The sequence below is a fragment of the Rissa tridactyla genome, chromosome Z, assembly GCF_028500815.1.
Source record: "Rissa tridactyla isolate bRisTri1 chromosome Z, bRisTri1.patW.cur.20221130, whole genome shotgun sequence".
In the NCBI taxonomy this organism is placed as follows: Eukaryota; Metazoa; Chordata; class Aves; order Charadriiformes; family Laridae; genus Rissa; species Rissa tridactyla.
Genome location: NC_071497.1, coordinates 35,243,777 through 35,267,947, shown reverse-complemented (window position 1 = coordinate 35,267,947; position 24,171 = coordinate 35,243,777). Strand labels below are relative to the sequence as shown.

The 24,171-nt window shown below is 41.4% G+C and overlaps 1 protein-coding gene across 2 annotated transcripts in view; it reads left to right on the top strand.

Moving 5' to 3' along the window:
* Positions 1–21,611, top strand: part of CPLX1 (complexin 1) — a 107,293-nt gene extending 85,682 nt beyond the window's left edge. For both annotated transcript variants that reach the window (XM_054187017.1, XM_054187018.1), the window contains exon 4: positions 16,827–21,611. In XM_054187017.1, coding sequence (XP_054042992.1) covers positions 16,827–17,024 — 198 coding nt within the window. In that variant the 3' untranslated portion in view covers positions 17,025–21,611. The remainder of the gene's footprint in view (positions 1–16,826) is intronic.
* The last annotated feature ends 2,560 nt before the right edge of the window (positions 21,612–24,171 follow it).

Here is a 24,171-nt window from a genome sequence, read left to right as displayed (position 1 = left end):
CTCTGCTCAGAGAAATCATTGAGAGACTTGCATTACTGTTAATTGGAATGGATTCTTATTTTTAGGAGCATTAAGTTATCTTGAAATCACAGATGAAAATACAATCTTATATGAAGAAATATAACAATAAATAAAATACATCCGCAGAGCCTTTATAAAACTTATAAAATGTAAATTGGTAAAAGGCATGAATGTTGTTAACCCAGATGGGGTAAACATGGCAATTAGAAAGAAGTACCTCTGGTACATTCACAGAATGGAAAATTAAAAAGTCAGCTCTGATCTCTGTCTTCAGACCAGTGTAAGTAAGCTCGGTAAGATCTCATTATGATGTTTAACTCAATCATAAAGACCAGCATAGTAAAATATAGGATACATTTTATGTTCATCTGTTACGTATTTCATGCAGTGTCAAGATATTGTTTAAATTCTCTAACTATACACTTCCAAAACAAAACAAAGAGCTGACATGTTTCTGAGCTTTTTGTTTGCCAATTGTAAACTACCAATATTCATGACATGTACACACTGGAAAAGCATTCATAGCTCATCTCAGTTTTTTCTGGAAAAGAGACACAGAAGCCAAACAAGGGATTTTAAAAAACTGATTTCACTAAGATTGAAGAATCGCTCTGATTTTTTAAAAAGCCTAGAAAATTGAAAACACACAGAATGGGAAGATCGTGCACAAAAACATTCCCTGTCCCAACTCTGCACTACCGCTTTGAACAAGAGAAGTCAGTTAGCAGGCATGTCCTCCAGGACATAAACTTCTTTGCTGAGTCTGAATAAGGGTAGACTTCTGGTTTCCATTTAGCTGTATGAATAAGTCTTTAAATATATATAATAAACAATTAGCAGAGTATGTAACTCTGCTACGTTTGGTTGAGTAATAACTTTTTTAGTGAACAAGTGGTCCTTCAGACTAAAGAGCAGTCTCATCCGCCCACAACACTCACTTCCATGTTCTCTGGAGTTTAATCTGAATGCAGTAGTTCAGTCTCTAGCTGTGACTGAAAGAGCACCCAAAGTGTGGTGCTGGTGAGAAGCTCAGGAAAATGCACAACACTTGCATCCATCTTAAGAAATTCTCACAGAGATGCCCAGTAAGGCTGGGATTTGCCAAATCACGCTAGCAACTCATCAGAGAAGGAGTAGGGATGTAGGGTTTTGCAGGCACTATGAAATCCTTGTCACAGTTTCAGGTGTGTTGCAGTGCTCTATTTGCAGGTTGCATCTGTTTTCAAGCACCATGTCTGGTCTTTCAACAGAATTGGAAAAATATAGGATTAAAAAAGTAGAATCATTACATCCATCCATGGAAGAGAGAGAAATGTGACAGCCTGAATACAAGCTTGGTTTCATGATGTCCCGAAAGTGCTGATGGTTGAAAGTAGTTGATGCCAGAGGCAGGATCACTTAATATTGCCCTAATTCTCACAATCCTTCTCAAAGCAGCAACTTCTGACCGGCTAACTGCACCCTTGATCTAACACAGTATTACAGTTCTGCTGTACCATTACATTCCTGCTACTCATTTTGCACTGTGACGCTCCGCTCCTCTCCTCCCCTCCCCTCCCCTCCCCTCCCCCACCTGTCCCCACAGGTAAGGCCCCACCCCCCAAGTGGGGGTTCCAGCCCCACAGATGTGGGTCCCAGCCCCATAGGGGGGGGTGTTGGGGCCCATTCCTGAACTCCTGCATCCCTTTTGGAGTGGGGGGTTGAGGGGAGATCCCAGACACCTGGGTGCCTCTTGCCCCATAGATGTGGGTCCTGATTCCTATATGTGGGTCTGGCCCCCCATATGGTTGTTCCCACCTCCTATATGTGGGTCCCCAGGCCCTATATGTGGGTCCCCATGCCATAGATGTGCGTCCTGGCCCATATATGTGGATCCCACCCCCTATATGTAAGAATTGCAAGAAGACTATCCTGAAACTACATCTAAATTAAATCTATGTGTGAGCCAAGAAGTATATTCAATGCGCATTAAATGAAGGTAGTTTGGCCTTCATTTTAAAAGACTCTTTTTTGTTTGTGCTAGCTGTTAGCTGTGAAATGATCGTGTGTGACATAATATTCATTGGCAATAGCTGGGACATGCTACGGTGAATCTCACAGCTATTGCCAGCTTTCATAAGCAGAACGCAAATGTACTCCCAGGCTGTTTGCATTTCTGCAGAAGGAATTGATTACACCTAAGGGAAGGGGGGTTGAGAGAGAGAAACGGAGAAAAGGGGAGTGGAAACTTGCTGCTTTCTAATTTTACTGAATGGGTCAGAATGAGAATGACTAATTAAGTATCTACTTAAAAAAATTAAAGAACTTCGCAATGGGTGCCTACAAGGTTCAGAGTGAGAGGGAAATTAATTTTGCTAGCAATTTGATAGCAATTTTGCTATCATTTTAGGGATAACCAGGTTCATTAAGTGGGTTTACCTTATCAAGCTTTACCTGTCAAACTGTTCATCGTCTCCACCTGAGCTAGAGGTCGATTCGTGCTCAGCACTCAATAGGGAGAAATGCATACTCAAAGGATGATATCCTAGGTGCCTATATTGCTGTCCAAAATGTATGTCTCTACCCACCGACTAGAAAAGCTCATAACAGATGCTTAACTTGTAGCTGTCAAACTGAGCAAGGTGCTCATGGGGAGCCTCTTCTTCTATTATCGGATTCATTGAAAAGCCTTTGTGGGGAGCAGTGCCCAAAATGGGAGAACATCTTGCCAAATAGTCAGCTTAATTCCTCTTAATCATGACCATAAACCAGCTACTGGTTTGCAGTCCATGTCTCTATCTGGAGCTGGAACTGTCTGTATCTGGCACAGGGCCTCTCACAGAGGCCACCCCTGTAGACCCCTGCTGCCAGCACCTGGACACAAAAACCCCATACAGTGTGGCTTCCCAGGGTCCTTTGTGCTTGTGCCCCTTGTGCCCCATGTTTTTAAAGCATGGTGCAGAGGGCAATTGCTCAAGTGTCTGGAGTTTTGGTTTTTGTTTTGAATTTGCTTTCCAGATGATATGCCTGTAGAAAAAGTCACTGGGCAAAATGGAAAAAAATATTGTTAATGTCTTCTACTTGAATTAATTGAAACAAAGCAGCTTCCTGCTTCCTCCTTCTTCCTTGTCTGCAGTGTTGCTGTCCCTCCTCCAGCATGAGCTGGCACCTTCTTCTCTTGGGAGTCCCACACCCTCTCTGATAAAGGCTGATGAAGTTAGCACCCCAGAAAAGTAATTTTCCAAACACAAGCCTGAACAGCCAGGCAAATAGCATTTCCACACTACATTACTGAATAATAACACAGCATCCTCGGGCTTGCTGTGCTGTGAAGCAGGACAGTGATGGAATATTGATGGGTAATCTAAAGAGCAAGCGGGTGCTTTTAGGGAAGCTACTATCACGCTGTAAGTGAGGTGTTCTGTCTTCAGACAATCAGAGACTGTGTTTCTCTAAGGCTCCCATTTTTTTTTCTCCTGACACAGCTGTGGGAGGGGCTGGTTTCTTTCTAGAGAGAGGATCAAGTTAAACAAGTGCAGGGACTGGGGCTGAGGAACCTGCCACATTGGGAAAGTGACAGGCAAGCTGTTACCAGTAAGGATGCCCAAATGTATGAATATATAAATAAAAGGGAAATTTTCTATCAGCACGAAAATGCATACCAAGTTTCCCACTCTCCTTGAAAGAACTCCAGAATTAGAAGCTTGTGCCCAGCTTAAAGATCTGCACACAATTTTTTTGCCAATGTGCAAACTTCCTATCCTCCCACACTCTACAAGCCCCTTTGGCAGAAATCCTGCAAACGGAAGACTTCCACCCTCAAAGCACAGCAGGTCAAGAGCTACAATTGCCAGAACTCACACAACTCAGCATCTGCTAAGCAAGATCTGAAGGGTAATCACAGAGTAATATACCTGCTTGACATGTTGACATAGTGCCAGGAGCAGCCCATCAGTGGGCATGACATACCATCTCCTTTCAGTCCTGCAACCCAGCCAGCCCAGACACAGAGCAACGTTTCTACTTGCCCTTTTTGCTTGTCCTGTCCTTGTTCTAAGTTGGGCTGAGTTGGTTCCACACAGAGAGCCCTTTCTTTCCAGTGCTTCTCAGAGGCAGCAATATTCCTTCAGCCAGTATTAGACTTTCTGTTTTCTGCATTTGTGCTAGCTTCTTCTGTGTGTGCACTTGCACAGTAATTATTTTTTGAAGTACTCTACTGTTAGTAAAAGAGACAATTCCACTAGCACAAGACTTATTTTGTGTTAGCCAACGATGAAATTTGAAAGGGCTTTTCTCCCTGCTTCTCAGCAAAAGCCATTAGAGGAAAAGTTTCCAGGTTTTACCAGCAATTTGGCTAACTAGGACCTTTACTGAAATGTGCTGAGGCTTTGGCCAAAAACACCACCCAGATGATCCAAAAAAGCTCATGCGTGTTTCAGCGAAGTGTGTTCTTAGTTGTTCTTTTTAAATACTCTTTTTGTATTTGAAGAATAACTGTTCATTAATAGCCTGAAGAGACGGAAATTTCTGCAGTGATAGCATTCCCATTGCTTCATGGTTTTGTTAGGCATGAACAGATACTTTATAAAGGCAAAATTACGGGAAGGAACTAAATAATGGTTGGGGGCATGGAACAGCATGATTATTTGAACTTGTTTTTTCTGTGCACAGTCACATGTATGTGCAGGCTCAGTTACTGATGTGTTTCCTTGCAACACTCCCTGTCACTTCATGTCATCCAAGGCTCAATTTTTGTGTGATTGTAAGATCTTTCTCTCACCCTTCCCCACCCTACCCAAGAGTACTGGAAATCTCAATAATAATGCCAAGGTGCTCAGATGATATAAAAATGAGATCTAGCCTTCATTTGCCTAGCTTGAGGAGGGTAACATGAGCATGGCTAGTAACACTTATCCCTTAAGTGAGTACGTAAACCCGCTACTTTTTGAAATGGACACACCAAAAGCCAACACGCCACTGCAAAAGATCCCATTCATTGCTGTGTCAGAAAAAAGCACCCAATCCAGATGAAGAGGCAGAAAGAAAATCGGCCTGTGACTCTTGCCCTGAATCTCTCTATGGAGGATACGTGCCTCCACCCAAGCATCAAGAGGCTAACATTTCAGCTGTTCCATTCCCTCCTGTGCAAATTGCTATGAGGTCCTGCATATATGGAATGGGCAAGAAAAATTGCAAACGAGAGCTAAAGAACCTTTGAAAATGATTATAGTAACTCTCCTCCCTTGAAAAGGCTCCTTTTCTTACTTTAGTAAATAGAAGCTGGTAGGAGTGACATGAAACTCCTTTGTCTTGTTGCCATAAAACAAAGGCACGTCTATGGGAAATATACAGTAGAGTCAGTAATCTCTTCCATACAAGATTTTTCTCTCCCTTTAGCTGTACAGCTCTTAGTTTGATGCGCATTTTGAGCTTCATGGGATCTGCACCTGATCACATATTACTGACCATGCTAAACATCTGCTCTCTGACCATGGCCAGTCAACAGAAAGGAGAAAAGGTCAACAACCAATTCCACCTGGAAGAAACGTGAAACATGCACCTCATCTCTAGTGTGGGTTTTGAGCTATCAGCCCAAGCTAGTTGCAGGCTGTTGCAGGTGGGAGCTTTATTATGCAGCAGCTGTTCACAGGTGACAGCAGTTGTCCAAATTTGTAATAGCAACCCAACCTTACAGCACTACAGAGACAGGGTGGTTCCCTCTAGCACTGTAACACCATTAATGCTATTCAGTTGGATTGTTAAGATCCACCAGCTATTTTCCCTTACCAACTTTCGTTCATTACAAACTTGACTTCCACAGCATCTCGGGGAGAGAGAAAACTACCTAGAATTACGAAAGAGAGAGGCCAGTATGCCAGATCAAAAAGGACTAGAGAAAGATGAATGACTTGCCCTTCATTTTTTCATGTCCCTGTAAAGGGCTACAGTATGTGAATAACCACTCATACTTTCTTACTTGCTCTTTTTGGGTGTCAAAACGTTCTTCACATTTTTAAAGCATTTTGATGTCAGAGTTCTCCTCTCTGTTACTGGCTAATGGGATTGAGAAGTACTTTTTGTACTTCAGAGGGAAACGTATGTCAAAGGTCTGAAACTAATAGATTAACTACCTTTGATTTTACTGAGTCTTGGCTCTGAGCTTGTGGCAATGTCTTAGTCTCCACAGATACACTGTCAGGGTGGGTTTGCTAATTAGATCCTAGCCACAATGGTACGGCAAGATTTATTCCGCACAGAAGAATCCCTAAGGAGTTGATGACAGAAATTAAATAGTCTCACAGCAAGGACTAAAGACAAACACCTAACTAATCTTTCCTGAGCTCTTACTATAGCAGAATTACATTGTCTATTGCTGTCAGCAAAGTCAGCATTGAAAACATTGGTGTATGTTACTGAAGGGAAAAAAATGATTAGTGAAAAGTTTGAGGGAGCTTAATGTCCTGTCAAACTCATCCTACGAATGCAGGGGAGTTACTGAGGACAGAATAACCTTCTGAGAATGGTGTGGAAGCAACTTGTTATATTTCAGTGTGGCACCATTATAAGCAATGACTGTGTTTCAGAGCAGACTGCAGTCCCTTTGGAGGAGTAAATCTTACTTAATTTCTCTATCCACCAAGAAGAAATGAATTCTCTCCCATAGAGGTGACATAGTAAGTTGGGGAAAAAATGCAGATGCATACCTAAATGTCAGTTTAGGGGACTATTTTCCTTCCAGACTAGTCCCCAGGATTCTGAGCAGTGGTAATATGAGTGCTTCTGTTATATCTTGGAATGTTAGTTGGTTCCCTTCTAATATTGTGGAATATTTTTTTTTTTTTGCTTGTATAACGATTAAGCTATGTTTATGATCTCTTGTCTGAGTTTAGATATTATTTAATCTTTTTCATTTCCCTCAAATCTGCTATCTAATAGAAGAGTATAATTGAATGCAACTGTCCCTCACAATGCTGAACTACAGCAGGGAACATAAATTTAGCAGGAGCATACTTTCAATCTTGTACAATATCGCTTCCAGAATGCTTTCTAATTTGTTCTTCATCTGCAGTGATGAGCTCTGTTCCCTGCCACATTTCTTTGCTGGTAACTCACTTCTACACGTTCAAGAGCACTTTTTAGTGTGCTACAAAATGCAAAGGACAACCTAAAGTTCATAATAGCAAGAGCTGACACATGCACAGAGCAATGAATGCAACATGCTAGAAACAAAACTCACACTCAGAAACATTTGGGTTTTTTTTAAAAAAAATCTATGTTTAGTGGCCTCCCAGAGATTTGCAAAGGGATCAGATGCAGAGAGCTCACATGTTCATCTACCAAGAACTGAACTTTAAATGAATCAGCCATTTAGGGTTCAGCCTCTGAATTTCAGCTGGCTTCAACCTCCAGTCTGACAAAGTGCTTGTGACCAATAAGGCAATGAAATGATGAACACTAGGAAGCACAAACCTAGCAATGCAGGATGATAATAATTTCTAAGCCTCACGAGCAGTCAATGAGTTCCCTATCCCCCTGGGGAGGACAAACAATATTTGTTTTGGCAGTTATCTGTGTCTTTACCATGCTTTGCACCCTAAACCAAATCTGACTCCACATCCTGCAGTGAACCACTCCTCATCTACTGGAACACTTGTACTAGGTTTTTGTAGAAGCACAAGCCCAGACCTACACTGGCTGGACTACAGCTTTCAAAATAAGATTAAATAATGGAGAAAAAAAAATAAAAGAAGAAGAAGGAAAAAGAGCTTTTAACAGATGGCAAACAGAGGCTATAGAAAATAAATGGTTATGCTGAATCTAAATTGCTGCAGCATACTGGGGAATTAATTTTACCAGCCTTGTACTAAAAGGAAGGCTTTCACTTGGTAAAGCAAAAATATTGCAAGAGGCAGGAAGGAGGACCATCAGCTTATGCTCCATGTTCTGATCTTGCAAAGTGCACACATAAACACAGGTATGTCTAAGGGATTTATTTATGCTGTTGGATACAGAGTCATAACATGAATTCTTCTAAATTTATGCCAGCAATTGCATTCGTGCATGTCCAGGGTCCCTGCCATTGGCTTCTGGGAAGTTTTCCTTGTAAAAAACTAAATGCAGATATTGTAAACACAAGAAATCATATCCCTCTTGGCTAGGAGCACACCTGCTCTTCATCACTGGAAAATGCCTCTGTTCTGATGGGAACCTTCTGCAGCTTGACCACATCCTGGTGATCATGGAGCCAAACTAAATTTTCACTGCAACCTGTAAGCAATTAAACTGTAACGTTAGTGTGGAATACGTAACTTTTCTTTCTTCTTATCCTGTCTCAGCTGCTTTGAAGAATAGAAATGACCCAGATTTTTCTAATTGAAGCTGAAAGTTGGGTTCTGGGGGAGAGATTTTCCAAAGGATCTAACAGGCTTAGCAGTACAACATGTACAGTACTTATCTTGGCCCCTGTGGTTATGAGTCAGTGTGGTGATTTCAGTCAACCCTCCAGGTACCTAAAATCAATATTTTGGAGTCTCTGATCCTGTGCTCTTCTTCATGAGTCAGATATTCTCTGCTTACTCTGGAGATTTCTTCTCTGATTACAAGATGGAAGTCTTTGCTATTCAGCAGTAATTTAAGTACCTCCAATCCTGGAACTTTCTAAACCTCATTCCCTCTCACTGTGGCTGACCATTATGCAGTAAGGCATTGTTTTAATATGGATGCTGTGTACACAAGAGGAAGTAAATTAAGTTATTTGCAAACACAGAGAAAAAGAAAACATGTTTTTTGCTGAGTATTCTGAAAAAATCATGATATGTGATACCTATGCCTGCTCTTTCTCAAAGAGGAGTAAATTTGTTCACAAATTGTAGTTCACACGACCTGAATTTAGTAAGGGGAAATAAGCATTTTGACTGGGACAGCCTAGCATAGTCCAGGCAGTTGAACAGTGAGCAGAATGGCCAGTTTGCTTCAGCTTAGAGTCAGCATCCATAGAGGATCAAGCTAAAACACACTTCACATCTCTCTCTTTTAATGATATATGTCTGTTCCTCCCTCCATTGAGACCAATGGAAAGATTCCCCTCAATCTGAGTTTGCAGCAAATTCTCACCGTCCTCTGCAATGCTTGGTCTTCTACTGTCTCCATTGTGGTGCATCAGTAAAGCAACTTTCATATCTGTTGATTTGGGCTGTTTTACTCTTAGATGCTGCTGGCAATGGGTGTTCCCATAGGAATGTGGTGCAATCCTGCAGCTAATCAGAGCTGAAAACACATGTGTGGTTCTCAGACAGCAATGCTGCTGGGAGGGAGAAGGAAGTGACTGTCAGATTCCCCCAGTGTCATCAGAAGATGTTGATAGGAGGCAGATGAAGATCAGATGAGACCTGTGAAATCCACATCTGCATCTGTGCTTGTGGTGCAAGTGGAAACCTTCAGGCTCCTGTGTACCTACCATGGGAACCTGCCATGTACTCCCTGATTGAAACAGGGAATGAGGCTGAAATGCATACTGGAAGACCTGAACCAAGACCAGTGATGAAATGAAGAGCTGCTGTGATTTTTACAGAGCTGAAAGCCTGAGCTAGCAGAGAGGAGCAAGGCATATGCAGCCACAGGGAAGAGATGTGGTTCTTCCTGTGGGGAGATGGAGCCTTGGATAAGGTGAAGGACTCAAATGACAGAAGCCAGGTCAAATAATCCCAGCAGGAAAGCTGGCTGAAGAACTCTGGTGGCCCCCAAGAAGATGGCTTGGGAAGGTCTGCTCCAGGAAAGATGAGGCAAGAAGCAGAAACTGCTCATATATCCATAGCTCTGCCTTTGCACCTGAAACGTCTCCTTCCCAAAGTTTTATTGTCCTCCTTTCTTTTTGCCACCTCTCTCCTGAGTTGTGGTCCTGTTTGGCTCAGACACAATTGAATAATGTAATTTAGGACTGCAGTTTCCAGACTTTGCCTTGTTTTTTTCCATTATTAATCAGCCCTCTTCCACTAACACAGTGACAGGGTCCTGGTCAGAAGAGCTATGCAGCAGCATGTGGTAACGAGGACACTCAGACACACACCACCTCCATCCCCACCCCACTTGCCCAGGGAATGGCAGGGACTGAAACACCCAGCAGTCTCTCTCTTACCTTTCATTCTTCACCGCACCTGGTGAAGAATGTTGTCAGGCTGTGATTCTTTGTTTATGACTCCTCACAAAGCACAGAGATTATCCACGGTCAGCATGGTTGAGCTGCCTGAGCAGACTGGGTAATTCTAACAGTGTATGGCAGAGCTTAGACTTAGATGGATAAATTGAGGGGCAAAGACAGTGTCCTCCTTTTCTGGGGACTAATCCTCTCCCACTCTCCATAGCAACTCCTTGGGCATCAAGCTGGAGATAAAAGGGGATAATCAGAAAGAGAAGTAGACCAACAAAAATAAAAAAACCCAACCAAACAAAAAGGAGCCAAATTTCACACACAAATGAAAACAAGAGATCCAGAATGTTGAGGTGGAAGAAGAGCCAGTGCACATGCTGGCAAGATCCACATCACGTCAAGCTCTGTGTGCTGGAACAGAGTACTCAGGGCTCTGGGTTTCTGTCATCTCCTCTAGGAAAACCCTTCTCTCTTTGTGCAACATCCCCAGCTGAGGGGCTTGGAGGGAACAGTCATAGGGGAAGAGAAGTCTGTTGTTTCCATTGCCACATAAACACACTAAGCAGCGCTCTCACCCCACAGGGAGATCTGCAAGTAATACTGTAGCATCAGTAAAAAGACAAAACCAGACCATAGTCTATCACAATGGTACATACTTTCCTAAGCCTCTGACTGAAAACTGCCTCATCTTCACCTGAAACTTAAAGCCAAAGATACACATGGCAGCCTGTTCATTCATAGAGAGACCAAAGAAATCATGTAGAAAGATTTCAGGCTTGTGTAAATGAAATACACACGAAGTCTTTTTCTGTACCCCAGAATCTCACAGTTGTGGAGCTAAAGTTCAGTGTTAGACCCTACCTATTGCTCTCAATTTGTTTCAGTCCTTTATATAGTCCTAGCAGAAGGTTCCATGAGGTAATGATGAGAAGATCTTAAGTGGGCTGGTGCTCTCTTGGGTAATGGAAAAGAAAAAAATAACTTAGCACACATAATGAATGAAGCCCAAAAGGACAGATTAAACATAAATCTTCTTGCAGTAGCTGTGTCCTTTCAATTTTCCAGATTTTTTTATTTTAAAAAAAGCATTTTAGAATGAACCAGGTTAGGTATGAGAAGTATTTTAATTGTAAAGGGTAGTTAAGTTCCAGAGCAGGTGAGAGTTCTTCACCAGCTGAGGTCTCTAAAAAAAAGAGTGGTTCAGGTGAAGTTAACCCTTGAGGTGGAAGGGTGGGCAAGTTGCCCTCTCAGTGTCTTCTGTAACTGTATGCTTTCAAGTCTGGCTGATAATTTTGTTCTTCGTTTATTGTGTTGTGGGTTGGAATGTGAATTAAACTTAATAGATAGGGCTGTGTAAGAAGAGATAAGGTCTCCCCTAATTTGTGTATGAAGCAAGATAAGGAACAGGCATTGAAATCTCTCAGTAGCTTTTAAAAGCTCAGATGGTAAATAAAATAGTAATTCCAGAGATGGCTGTATCTGCCACATCTGTTTAGACACAGAGTCAGTAACACCTGCAGCTACACAAAACTACTGAGGGGAAAATCACTGAAGAAAAATGTTACCAGCTTTATTCATATGCCAACCTTTTCCCAAAAACTAAAACTCAGTGTTAGCTGATAAGCAGTGTTATTTCTTGTGATGAAGATCGAAGACCAATTTCAGGGTCTCAGAGCACCTTAGGAGGAAGAATTGTTTCCTGAGTGAAAGAATAACAACGTTGCCAGCTGGCTACAGCGAAAACAACCAGCCATGGACAATTCCTAGCACCATGGGTGGTACACAGCTGTGTTGCAGGGTTCCTGTGTGTATACCTCCAGATTCCAATCACCCAGATGTGGCCACGGTGCAGGAGACTTGGTTGCCAGCTGCTAACAGCCACGAAAAGTGCTGTCCGGACAGGTCCAGCTGTACCATTAAAAAATTCCTGCTATGCAGATCTGCGTGGGTTTATCTTAGCAAGGTGTTACAACATTTACTTGCATCCCACTGCCTGCTGTAGGCTTCGCACACACACCCTGAGTCAGCTGAACCTTGTGTTAGTCAGACATGTGAATACCTCAAACTAGCCAAGGGAACATCTCCTCTGCTCCAAGGACTGAAACATGGCTTTATTTATCTTCTTTACACTCACAGTAGCTGACACTGCAAGTCTGGACTGCAGGACAGGTGTGTGATACCAAAAGCACCTTTCTTTCTTATGCAGGTATTAGGAGGGAAGAAAAGTGTGCACAGAAAATATGTAGTGATGAAAGAAGCTGTGACTATACAAAGTATATACATAGTGATGTTTAATAGTATACAGAGACTGTAAAATATGATAGTTCAACCATGCCAATAGCAGATGTAATTGTGTGAATAACTATAAGAATCTTAGCAGCATAAAATTGTGGTAAATATTAGTAGCATAACGTTATGGTTGTTTTGTTATGGTTAACCCAACCTGCTAAGGTCAGGAAGACCATCACCAACAGGTCTTTTGAATCTCTATCCAGAGTATGGGAGTCCCAGGGGCACCCTTCCTAGCATATCAGTGGGAAAGATATTAATTTTGGCAGCAGTTTATTCTCAGACTCCAGGGTCCTCTGCAGCACTGATTGATAATCTTCTGCTGGTCCCACCATGTAGTCTTTGAGTTGTCTTCGTATGCCTGACAAAACTCCTTCTGTATTTCCTTAGTTTCTCCAGATAAATCACTTGTTGTTCCTAAGGAATCAGTTCCAAATATGATCCAAAGATAACTGCTCACTTGCACCTTGATTGCAGCTGTCTTCCTGGAGAGTTAATTCCATAACTGACCCAGAGATAAGCAGTTCCTGCTGCAAGTGTCTTAACTGTGATGTTACTGCTTTATTCATTCTGTGGCCTAGATAGATATGTTCATTTTTAGTAAGCAATGGTTAGCTTGTCATAAGAAATGGTAACTATATTTGTGGTTGGTCGAGATTTTAGCTGCAGGTCCACCTTGGCTCAATAGTGCCCCTATTCCTTGACACACTTACTGCCATTAGAGTGAGATCGAATTTTCACCGTGTTTCTAGTTCATGCACGCACTTTGGCTTCTTCTGGAAAGCAGAAGGAATAAGGAAAGAAAGACATGGGGAGGAAGTTGGCGGCAGCATTGTTAGTCTGGTCTTTTCCTGACATGCAGTCAGTGAATGTGGGGTAAACCAAGGACCATGGTATTTTTTTCCTACTCTTTATACCTGATGACTGAGGACTTGAGTGCTCCAGTATTTTACAACATATGACCCGGTGAAAACAATCCTTATGTGATGGAATAGTAATGACTTTGTGAGCAGCAAGGTGGTTCACATACTTAAAAAGTTTCAGTATCTTACTGGATTATGTCCATAATTCTACATTATTAACTATATGGTGGCAAGGGACCTAAGGAAATATGTCAGCACAGACTGACAGGTACAGTGCTAATACCTTCATATAATCTTTGAGCATTTCATATATTCAATCTTTTCATATAATCTCTGTCCTAGCACACAGTAGCACTTGAATGGTTGTTTTTGTTCCACAGTTCCCTGTGGCATGGGTGTTCATCAAGTTCATGAGCTAGAACATCAACCTGCTGTGAGATGATATTTGTTTTGAGGTGGAGGATTTGAAAGCATGCAGGAGACCTGTCTGTTACTATAATTTGTGTTGTATACACTACAGCTCTTCTCCTCTAGCTGGCAAAGGGAGGCAAAGTCTGTAGATAAACTACATTGGGAATCACCTAGAGACATCTACCTGTGCCTTGAGAGGGAGAATGAGTATCAGCCAGCCGTACAGACTGTCCACAGCATAGCAGTGTATGTCATCCCCCCTGCCGTGGTTACTGGTCCTATGTTGGATCTTCTTTGTGGTGTTCAGCCCTGTAACTACGAGTTGATCAAATGCTTCCTTTGCCTCACATGTGAATGGAGATATCATTTGTCTTGAATGTCTCTCCCATGAAATCTGTGTGACTGGCATCCACCAGGTATAGAAATCATGACAAATGTCCTTAAATGAATATTTTGGTTTGAAAGAATTGGTTTAGAGAACTAGGGGGTTTTGAAGTTATTGGTTTCAGCCTTGCAGGCTGTCATCCTAAATCTTGATGATGATGGAGAAAGGAAGCAAAAATACTGCCTTTGCTCAGAAATGTTTAGGAGTTTCTTGTGAAACCCAACAACCCTTTGAAATCACAAAGTCATGACTGTAGCAATGCATTTTTTGCTTTACTGGTAAACATTTTGGTCTACTCTTAACAGTAAAAATGAAAAGAGCATACATTTCATTTCTATTCAGCAGTACTATACTACTGATACTAGAAAATACAGAGTACTTTGTACAACATAATTCTTTGATGTTTTTGAAATCATATCTAATTTTCTTTTCAAAGTTCTTTTCAGGCTTGTCATGCGAAATGTTTTGCTGGCTTTTGCATCCATTTGGGTTAGTTACTTTATGGTTCTGATGTACTGAGAGCAATCTTAATTCCATTTGGTACTCTAATTAAAATTTATGCATAAGTAAAGGAATGGCTTTTACAGAGCAATAATTTTGAAGCTGATAGGTGCTACAGCAAATCTGAATGCCTTTCCTTTTCCTCACAAAGGTCAAACACCTCCCTTGAGTAGCTGAAGTGAAATAATTGTAAGTAATTGTGCAGGCGCTTGTGAGGTCACTGGTGGCTGAGGATCTGATAGGGCAGGAACAGGCAGGTGTGAGCAGCTATAAAGGTGGCTGGTTAGAAGGGGAAATGACTGAGCAGAAGAATGTTCCTGCCAGGCTGGGAGCTGTGAGCCTAGGGATCTGCAGCATCCTTGAAACACTCAGCTGGACCCTTTGAAACACAGCTGGGCACTGAGAAATGGGACACCTCCTGAGTCTGCATTGATGATCACAAAACCAAGAAAGTTTAACCTCCATCTATTGTCAGAAAAAGTGGAAACAGTCTGGGAAATTGAAATTGGTCTGAATAAACAGAGCAGGTGTCTAAGCAACCTGATCTAGTTGAAGACATCTCTGCTCATTGCAGGGTGGTTGGACTAGGCAACCTTTAAATGTCCCTTCCAACCTAAACCATTCTATGATTCAGTAATAAAAAGGGTAGCTTGCAGGTATCCTTGTTGCTGTAGGTTTGCATCTGACAATTTGAGTTGATTTTTTTTTTTAATCATCTGTCATAGTAATCTCCAAAATTTCTGTGCAAACATTTATGGAAATAGCAGCAAAACCTGAGAATTAGAGAAAAGTATGGAAGCTGAGAAATGATGAGGGTTGGTGGTGCAGAAATGGTTTTTCTTGAACACACCTTCAAACCAGCAGTTGGAAAGAAAGTCCTAGTCACTGTGGGAGCTGTGATACTACAGCACTTCTCTCCCTAGTCTGATTCACTCAGGCATATCTTTACTTCTCAATTAAATATAGCATTTTGAATATAAAATCATAAAGTGAGATTCTGGTTACTCATGTAAAGTCTTAGTAGCATACCTTTAGTTCTTAATGAGAGTAGCAAATATCGGGTATCCATAGGCTTAAGAATGTTTCTCTTCAGACAGTATGAGTCAGCTTTGCCCCGAGAAGTGCAAAGTTCAGTGTGCAAATACAGACAAAGTTTCTTATGAAGGTTTATTTCACAAAGAGATCTTTCTGTCCCACTTATATCACAAGAACAGAGAAGGGCCATGAGGATGATCAGAGGGCTGGAGCACCTCTCCTATGAGGACAGACTGAGATAGTTGGGCTTGTTCAGTCTGGAGAAAAGAAGGCTCCGAGGAGACCTCATAGTGGCTTACCAGTATCTTAAGGGGGCCTACAAGAAAGCTGGTGAGGGACTTTTTAGGATGTCAGGTAATGATAGAACTAGAGGGAATGGATTAAAATTAGAGATGGGTCAATTCAGACTGGATGTTAGGAAGAAGTTCTTCACCATTAGGGTGGTGAGACACTGGAACAGGTTGCCCAGAGAGGTGGTGGAAGCCCCATCCCTGGAAGTTTTTAAGGCCAGGCTGGATGGGGCTCTGAGCAACCTGACCTGGTGGGAGGTGTCCCGGCCTGTGGCAGGGGGGTTGGAACTAGATGATCTTTAAAGTCCCTTCCAACCCTAACAATTCTATGATTCTGTAATTCTATAATAGGTTGTGTAGGTTATGTCCTGCATGAGAATATCTAAAACTGTCATTTTCACTGCCGTCTGCCTGTCTGCCCTGTCCTGTTTGCTTTCTTTTGTGGATAATTATTTTTTTCCTGGTTTTGCCACTTCCATAAACCTTTACTCTAAAATGCTGCAGATGAAATTTCAAAATCTTTGTGGATGATGGACTTGAGCATCAGACGTGTTAACACAAAAAAGGAGGATCAACACCGGTAAAATACCACCCCAAGACTTTACTAAACACAGAACTTATATTGTCTTTGCTAAGCGCACAGCTGTATAGTCCCAGATTCACTCTCCTGCGTGTTTCTGAATGATCTGAGCATTTGGCCATCTTCTCTTGTGAGAGCTGTCCATCCCCTGAGCTTTACTTGGTGGCGAGATGTTAGGATTGATAATTTGGTTGTCTATGTAAAAGAGCAAAAGCAGAATATTAACAGTGATGTTCATACTACAGAATATGAGGCACCGTATGTGATGGCTGGCTTCATCAGTCATGTTCAGTGTGACTGACAATGTGTTATCTTTCCCCTGCAGTATGGGATAAAGAAGAAGGAAGAAAAGGAAGCAGAGGCCCAGGCCGCACTGGAAGCTAATGCTGAAGGGAGTCTGACGCGCCCAAAGAAGGCGATCCCTCCTGGCTGTGGGGATGAGGAGGAGGAGGAGGAAGAGAGCATTCTAGACACAGTCATCAAATACCTACCAGGGCCCCTGCAGGACATGTTCAAGAAGTGATAGCTGCAGACTGTTAGATGGGCATAAACAGTACTGCAAAGGATTTCTCTTTTGCCCAATGGGGATTTACAATCTTGCCATCCATCATGCAGCCCTCCCCACCTCTGCCCTCTACTGCTCACTAGGACTCCCTTCGCTTCCCATTCCCTTCTGACTGCCTCTTTCCCTTCCCTCCACCCCAAGACTCATCCATTCCTTTTTTGTACATAGTCACATCCAGTAGATGCCTCTGAATGGATGTAAAGATTAAAAAGCTGCAGACTACACAAATTTTATTATAAGCCATAGTACTATGTATGTTAAATAAAGCAACTGTACATTAAGCATAGAAAAGGAACAACCTCACGTGCATTTCCATTGAAACCAGGAAGAAGTGTTCACTAAATGTGAACAGTGGCCTCTTTAATTTTCTTTGATTCTCTTTTTATTATTATTTGATAATAATTATTAGTCATTTTTATTAATGTTCTTGTTGATTGGCTCACATTAGCCAATTTTTGTGAGCACATCTGCCCTTGGAAGGGGTATCTCAGTTCTCCCATGGAAGCAGAGCTTTTCTGTTTTAATTCCATCACTGGCATAAATAAGAGATCGTTTGGAAGGTAAATCACGTGTGACTTACACAGCTGATATCACTCAGAACTGTGGAAGGAGTGAGTCATCTTCCCTCAGATGCTGGTAGATGTTAAATGCCTCAGAATCTAAGCAAGAGTCATGTTACTTTGGGAATTAGCCATACACTTATCTTGAAAGATAAGATTTGGTCAGACAGTTGCCATACAAGAGCTGAAAGCACAGGAGAGTGCATGGTGCTCTGGTAGAGGACCTCCCCAATGCCTTTGAAGTGAATGACTAAGGACATAGACCATTCTGATTGACTAACCTTTCTGTTTCTGCCAAGTGCCATATTCAACTATCCCATTCCCAGCAGTGCTTGCAGGATGGATATTTGGTTTCCAGTATATTGTTGCGGCTGTGTCCTGCCCACCCCTTCCTGCAGTGTATGGGGGAGTGTGGTGGCATGAATGTTAGCCATAGCCCTGGAGATTCAGAAATCCTGAGCATGCCTGCTAAGTATCATGCTAAATTAGTGCATTGCCTTGGGAAGGTCACTTACTTTTTTGCCCTGCCCAGCTTCTCCAGCTGTACAATTTAGGTTTCAGGCTCTGCATAAAGTAAGGATAATTCTCCAGTGCTGTGCAGGAGCTAATTAATATTAAAACAGTGTGTGGCACCCCTTGATGTTAGCAGGCTGGAAGGAAATCTCTCTCTGACCATTGTCTTTGTTGCCTTTCCCAGACACAGGTACAGAGGGCTTCTCAATACAGCACTGTAGGTGTTGAGTAGCTGCATAAGGTAAGCCAAATTCTACTGGAGATGTTGACTTGCTAGTAGATACATAGACTGTCATACATAGACAGACTTATTTTGAACACAAACGCTCATGATCAGGTGGCTGGTTTGTCATCTGAAGAGCTGATACTGGAGTTTTTGCATTTGGCTAAGTCTCTGTAGTTGATGTGAGAACATCATGCAGTCTCAGTCTCACAATCTTGTAAGAGAATCAGGGTTTGTTTGGCAGAACTACTAGTGCTTGTCCCTGTCACGGGAACAAGAAAGGTGTCCTAAGTACATGGAAGAGATTTGGAAGCAAATACATGCTTTCTACTGACAACAAAAAGGAAAGCAATCTCAGACACTTCATTATGTACCTAAATTAAGCATTTTACTTCAATGGAACTTCTTAGATGCAGTTGTTCAGTTGAAAAGAGTTTAGGCAAATATCTCAGTACTTTCCTGAATAAGAAATTTTAAAAGATATTTATCATCTTTTCAGGTAAGCAGAAGAAATCTGCACCATGGTTAAGACAGTGAGCTTGTGAATCCTGTGACTTTTAGTAGCATCTCTCATAATAGGGAAAAAATATTATGAAAGAGAAGAACTATATTTATTTTTCCCTCCTCACCCTATTCTTATTAAGCTATAATAGTCCTTGCTTCTTCACAAATAACTTCAACCATAAGTTTCTATGAAATCCAAGGCGGAGGCTGAAGAAGTTTGACGGATGGACAAGTCAGACCAGCTAGATACAAGTTATTTCAGGCTGGATCTACAAACAAGACATGTTCGTTTAAGTACAAGCTGCCAAGGGCTCCTCAGAGGAAAGAGAAGGCAGGTTTCACTCTTTCAAATGGTATCAGTGTTTTTTTGCCCTAACTTTCATTTAAAGCATGAATGTCTCCCCGCTAAGACTTTAATAACCCAGGGCACTCTCTGTTTCTGAATCAATGCTTGCGTTTAGCATAGAAGTGTTGAGCAATTGACCATTTTCTAGGCAGAGTGTCCTATTCACCCCATGCAAATTCAGCAGCTGGTACTGTGAGCCTATTTAACTGGAGCTCAAAGAATTGAAAACTCTCCTGTCACAAAGGCAGCAGCGGGTTTGATGCTGTAGAAAATCCAGCACCCCTGAAAGCTAAAAGGCAGAGGCTGGCTCTTTGCTTCAGCCACTCATTGCTAGCAAAATCTTCTAGCCCAGATCACACTGAAATACCGACCTCAATGCTTCTGAAATGCTCTGCCTAATCTCTGTGGCCTGCATCCCCTAATACATAAGTAGAACCAGCAGAACAGGAAGAAATATGCCCTTGCTAAATGAAACACATCCATTCATATTTTCCCCTGGCCTTGTGCTGGAGAACTGTGAAAAAAAACCAAACAAACAATTAAAGAATGAGGTCATTCAAGTTTGCTTTGGTCTTTCTTTACCACTTGCCTGTGGACCTTTCTCTAGCCCTCACCATGGATCCAGTTCCTCATGCAGCCAAATACTGTTCCTGACAGAGAATCAGAATTTTCTGCCTCGCAGAATGTTACTGCCAATTGTTTGTTTATTTTCACAGTCTCTCTGTCAGCTTGATGTGCATGTGTGTGCCCGCGTGTGGGGAAGATGAGGAAAAGGGAGAAGAGAGAGAAGGGAAGAACGTTCGGTATTATTTTTTCTAACTGTGCCTCTGCAGCTGTGCCACTGAATGACTGGTCTAAGTCAGGATCTTGTGTGGCCTGTGCTCTAATTTCATTAGCAGATAGTGCTATCCCTGGGCTCAGAGCATTAAAAATACTCCTTTTGTGAGCTGAGCTCCTGAGCTGTGTGAACATCTGGATCCAAACCCTGAAGAGGGCCATAAGTACTCTGTGCTGAGTTTGTTAGGCCTCATGCCAGGGTCACAGAGCAGGAGGGAAAGGGAAACATTAAATAATGTTTGTCAAGTCGTTTTCATTGTGGGAGCTTCCCAGCCCAGCCATGTCATCACTTCTGTACCTCAGCTTTCCACACCCACAGCGGCCCTCCCTCCATGGACAGCAGAGAGTTTGGCCAGATGTGAACTGGTAGTTCCCATTTTAATTTTCCTTTTCTTTCTATAAAGAGACATGGCAGAAGATCTACCATAGGTACTGTACAGGTTTTGCCTCACATAACTTGTTCTGGCACCTCACTTGAGTTCTGGACCTCTCCTCAAGTCGTTCCACTGTCCCTGAAGTGCCTAAGCCATGCTGAACAGAGGTCGAGAGCAGGCACTCTTCCCTACCTTCTGCCCACCCATTTCCCTTCCTACTCTGAACTGGCAACATAGGACAGACATCTTTGGCTCATGTATGGATATGAGAAGCAATGTCTCAGACACTTTCCCCCTCAGCACCAGAGCAGGTGCTGAAGCACTTAAACAAGACCAAAGAGAAACATGGTTCATTGTTTGGATTCTGAATATCTCTTTGTCTTTCCATGCTATTGTTTTATTTGCATCACTGCTCTGTTCAATCTCAGGTAAATGAGGTCTTTTGTTTTTTTAACTAGTTTTTTATTTACACAGAAAGGTTGGTGGCTAGACACTTCAGCCATTTTCCTTCACAGCTCCAAGACCTTATTGGTTACTAAAAAAAAAAAAAAAGTCAAAGGGCCTCCACATTTGGAAGGTAAATGATTTAGTTTGCCATTGACCTAGTGAAGTCACATTTATATTTAGAGAAAGCCATATGAAATCAGACTGCAATATTAATTATGAATGCTATTCTTGTGTTTAAAATAAATAAAACAAAATATAAGATCATGTGCTAATTCACTTTGGAGTTCCTCTGTCTATGTTTCTAGTACCATACATTGGCTTAGGTCCCTCCCAGCCCCCCTCTTTCATCATGAAAGACCATACCAATGCTGCTGAATACATCTTTTTGGAAAGCTTACTGTGCTAGAATAAGCATTGTTAGAAACTAGCTGTTGTGACCTCAACGTAATGTCTTATGTATCTGAAAGTTGTCTGTATCTGTTCTGAATATATGTTATCAGGATAATTGTTTCTTCATGCACTGAATTAGTAAAATGTTTCAGTACTGTCATTGCAAAATTGCTTGTTTTCTCTCTTTCTCTCTCATACACAGAAAGAAAAATTCAACTTAGCCATGCATTTTCTAGTAGAAATGCTCCCCAGCTTTCTTTCAGATGCATGCAGTACTCTCTAAGCAATCAGAAGATGATTTATAGTAGAGACTTTGTGAATGTGAATTTCATTTGTTATCTGCCTGCTACTTTTTCCTGCATGATGTGGGTAAATGGTATGATGTTATTTTAAAATGGAATCACAGCCAATAAAAAAAAAAAAAGTGATTTCATATACTTTTTGCAATGCTTTCCTGTGAAACTCCTACCAGACTACACTTGGAAATCAAGTATGGCTTCCGATATGCAAATAGAATGGTAACAGAATCAAGGAGAAACATGGATATTATTTAAATGGATAAGTAATCTTTTTCATTTGTCAAAAACACTGATGAGGTTTGATGTCAACGGGTGATTATAGAATTTTAAATATGTTTTGCTATTAGGAATTCGTTTTCCTTAAGAAGGGCAGAACAACATTCCTTTGAAAGAAACACAGGCACCTAACTATATTTTAGTGAGAATAAGTTGGGTTCTTAAAACAAAAATGTAAAAAGCTGATTTGTGATGACATCAAATATATCTCTGGATCCAGAATTTGTGATATTGGTGGCCAGTTGCACACAGCTAAGCTTCATTTTACTTGCTCAGGGACAAATCATTAGTTGTTATGTTCAGCATAAAAGCATTGCATCATGTTAGAAAAAGAAAGAGACCAGTGTGGTCAAGGGAGACAGTTCAGATACCAAAGAAGGAAAGCAGGTGATTTTGACAGGCCTCATTTTGCAATGGGGGCAAATTATTCTTTGGAACTGTCTTCAGCTTTCTTACTGAAAACATACAGAAGGATAATTCCAGCGGTTAAGCTGGTGCAATCTACATTTTCCCACTTTAAAAGTACACTTTGTCAGGTAAAACATTCTCCAGAGCAGAACAAGACAAAAAGAAATCAGCAGGCACATCATGACTGGCTCTGGTGAAAAATCGCTCCCGTTACAGAGATGCATTAGGAATCCACTTCTCAGACACTGGTACTGGGATACAATTATTAGTCCTACTGCAAGCTCTCAGCCTTCACTGACAGCAATGGAGGCATAGACCACGTGCTTGGGGAAGGTATTAAACTTCTAAATTAAAAGCTGTGTGCAGTAATACTCACCATTTGTTGTCCTGACTAAGTCCTTTTTAATGGTTTCATTTAATTTTCTTCCTGAAATACCATGGATGATCTAAGCCTCATAAAGCTCTCTTTGAAAATGGGACTTGAATGAAGGCTACTGGACAATGCCGGCACAATGCTGTCCTGTGTATTGGCATCCCAGGAGGTTTGTGGCAAGCTTAAAAAATCTCAACCAAGATTTTTAATTCTTCCTCTCCAACTGTCCCTGCTCTCTTCAGGAAAAACAAGGTTACAACTGCATTTGGATATTCTGTCTTGAAGATAGCTCTGCTTAAGCCTGTCTCTGGTGATTTTATAGATAGTTTGAGATAGGCGGTGAAAGCACAGCAGAGAAAGACAAATGGCTGGAGTATGTGATGTCAAACATCCATGCTTTCTTGAGCCTTCAGTGTTTAGAGGAAAGCAGAATCTGCTAGTGCTGTGGGACGGAAACAAGTTTTTCATCTGAGATTTGCTTTCCTCCCAAACCAAACAGCAGCAGCTGAGGGTGTTTTGAGTCAGAAAAGGACTTCTTTAAAGCTTATGTCATGAACATTTCAGCTGGACTATGAGATGTTTAGAACATGGCAAGCAACAACTACCTGAGTGAAAACGTAGTTCAGTTCTTCTTGATTTTTACTAAAAAAATATTTTAAAATTTACACAAAAAGGAACATCATCTTTCCAATTTGTCAGCTACTGATCAAAGAAGAAGACAAACCCAAGCAAAGGCCAGTCTGTATGAGAACAGACAACGTCTACTGAGATGGAATCAAGGTATTAAGATTTTATATTCTATTTCAAATTTCACTTTATTCGTGCTGAAAATAGCCAAAGTATGTGTACAATCACCTCGAATTTGGTTATATAATCCATCTTCCTGAAGGCCACGCATAACTGAGACAGGATTCTTTACTATGGCAGTTTCATAGCCTGATAAACTGTGAATTTTCTGCATACATGAACCCACTATCTTGCAGCTGGCTTTTAAACTGTAGAAAATGAGACACCTTTCCTAGTTTCCTTATCTTATCAACAGCTGAACAGATCCTCATCAGATATTCACCCCTCAGTGGCAAAGAATTCCTCTTTTTGTGAAGACTGAGCATGGCAAATCTCAGACCAAATGTGAACATTTTAAGGTGAATACATTTACAAATTAATAGATTAATAGACTTTGACTCTGAAAAAATATCTTGGTACTGAAACTTATCTGGGAGACTTGGGGACAAAACTCTCAACTATTATTTCTTTCTAAGTAATATTTAAAGAATATTTAAAGAAATTCTAGCACACCTATTGCCAACTGTTAGCAGATAAACAGGTTACAGATTGAAAGCCCTTCTTATTTAGATGATTAAGTAAAGAATTGGGTTTCACAGTACTAAATGGGGATGAGATGCAAGACATTTGGATGTTTTTCACATAGTGTTACAGTATAACATCAGGAAGCTCCTAATGATTTCTTATTTTTACTTAAAAAAAAGATCCTTCATCCTCTGTGGGACAGCAGCTATTTTTAGTGTGGAGGTGAGCCAGACTAGCTTAATCA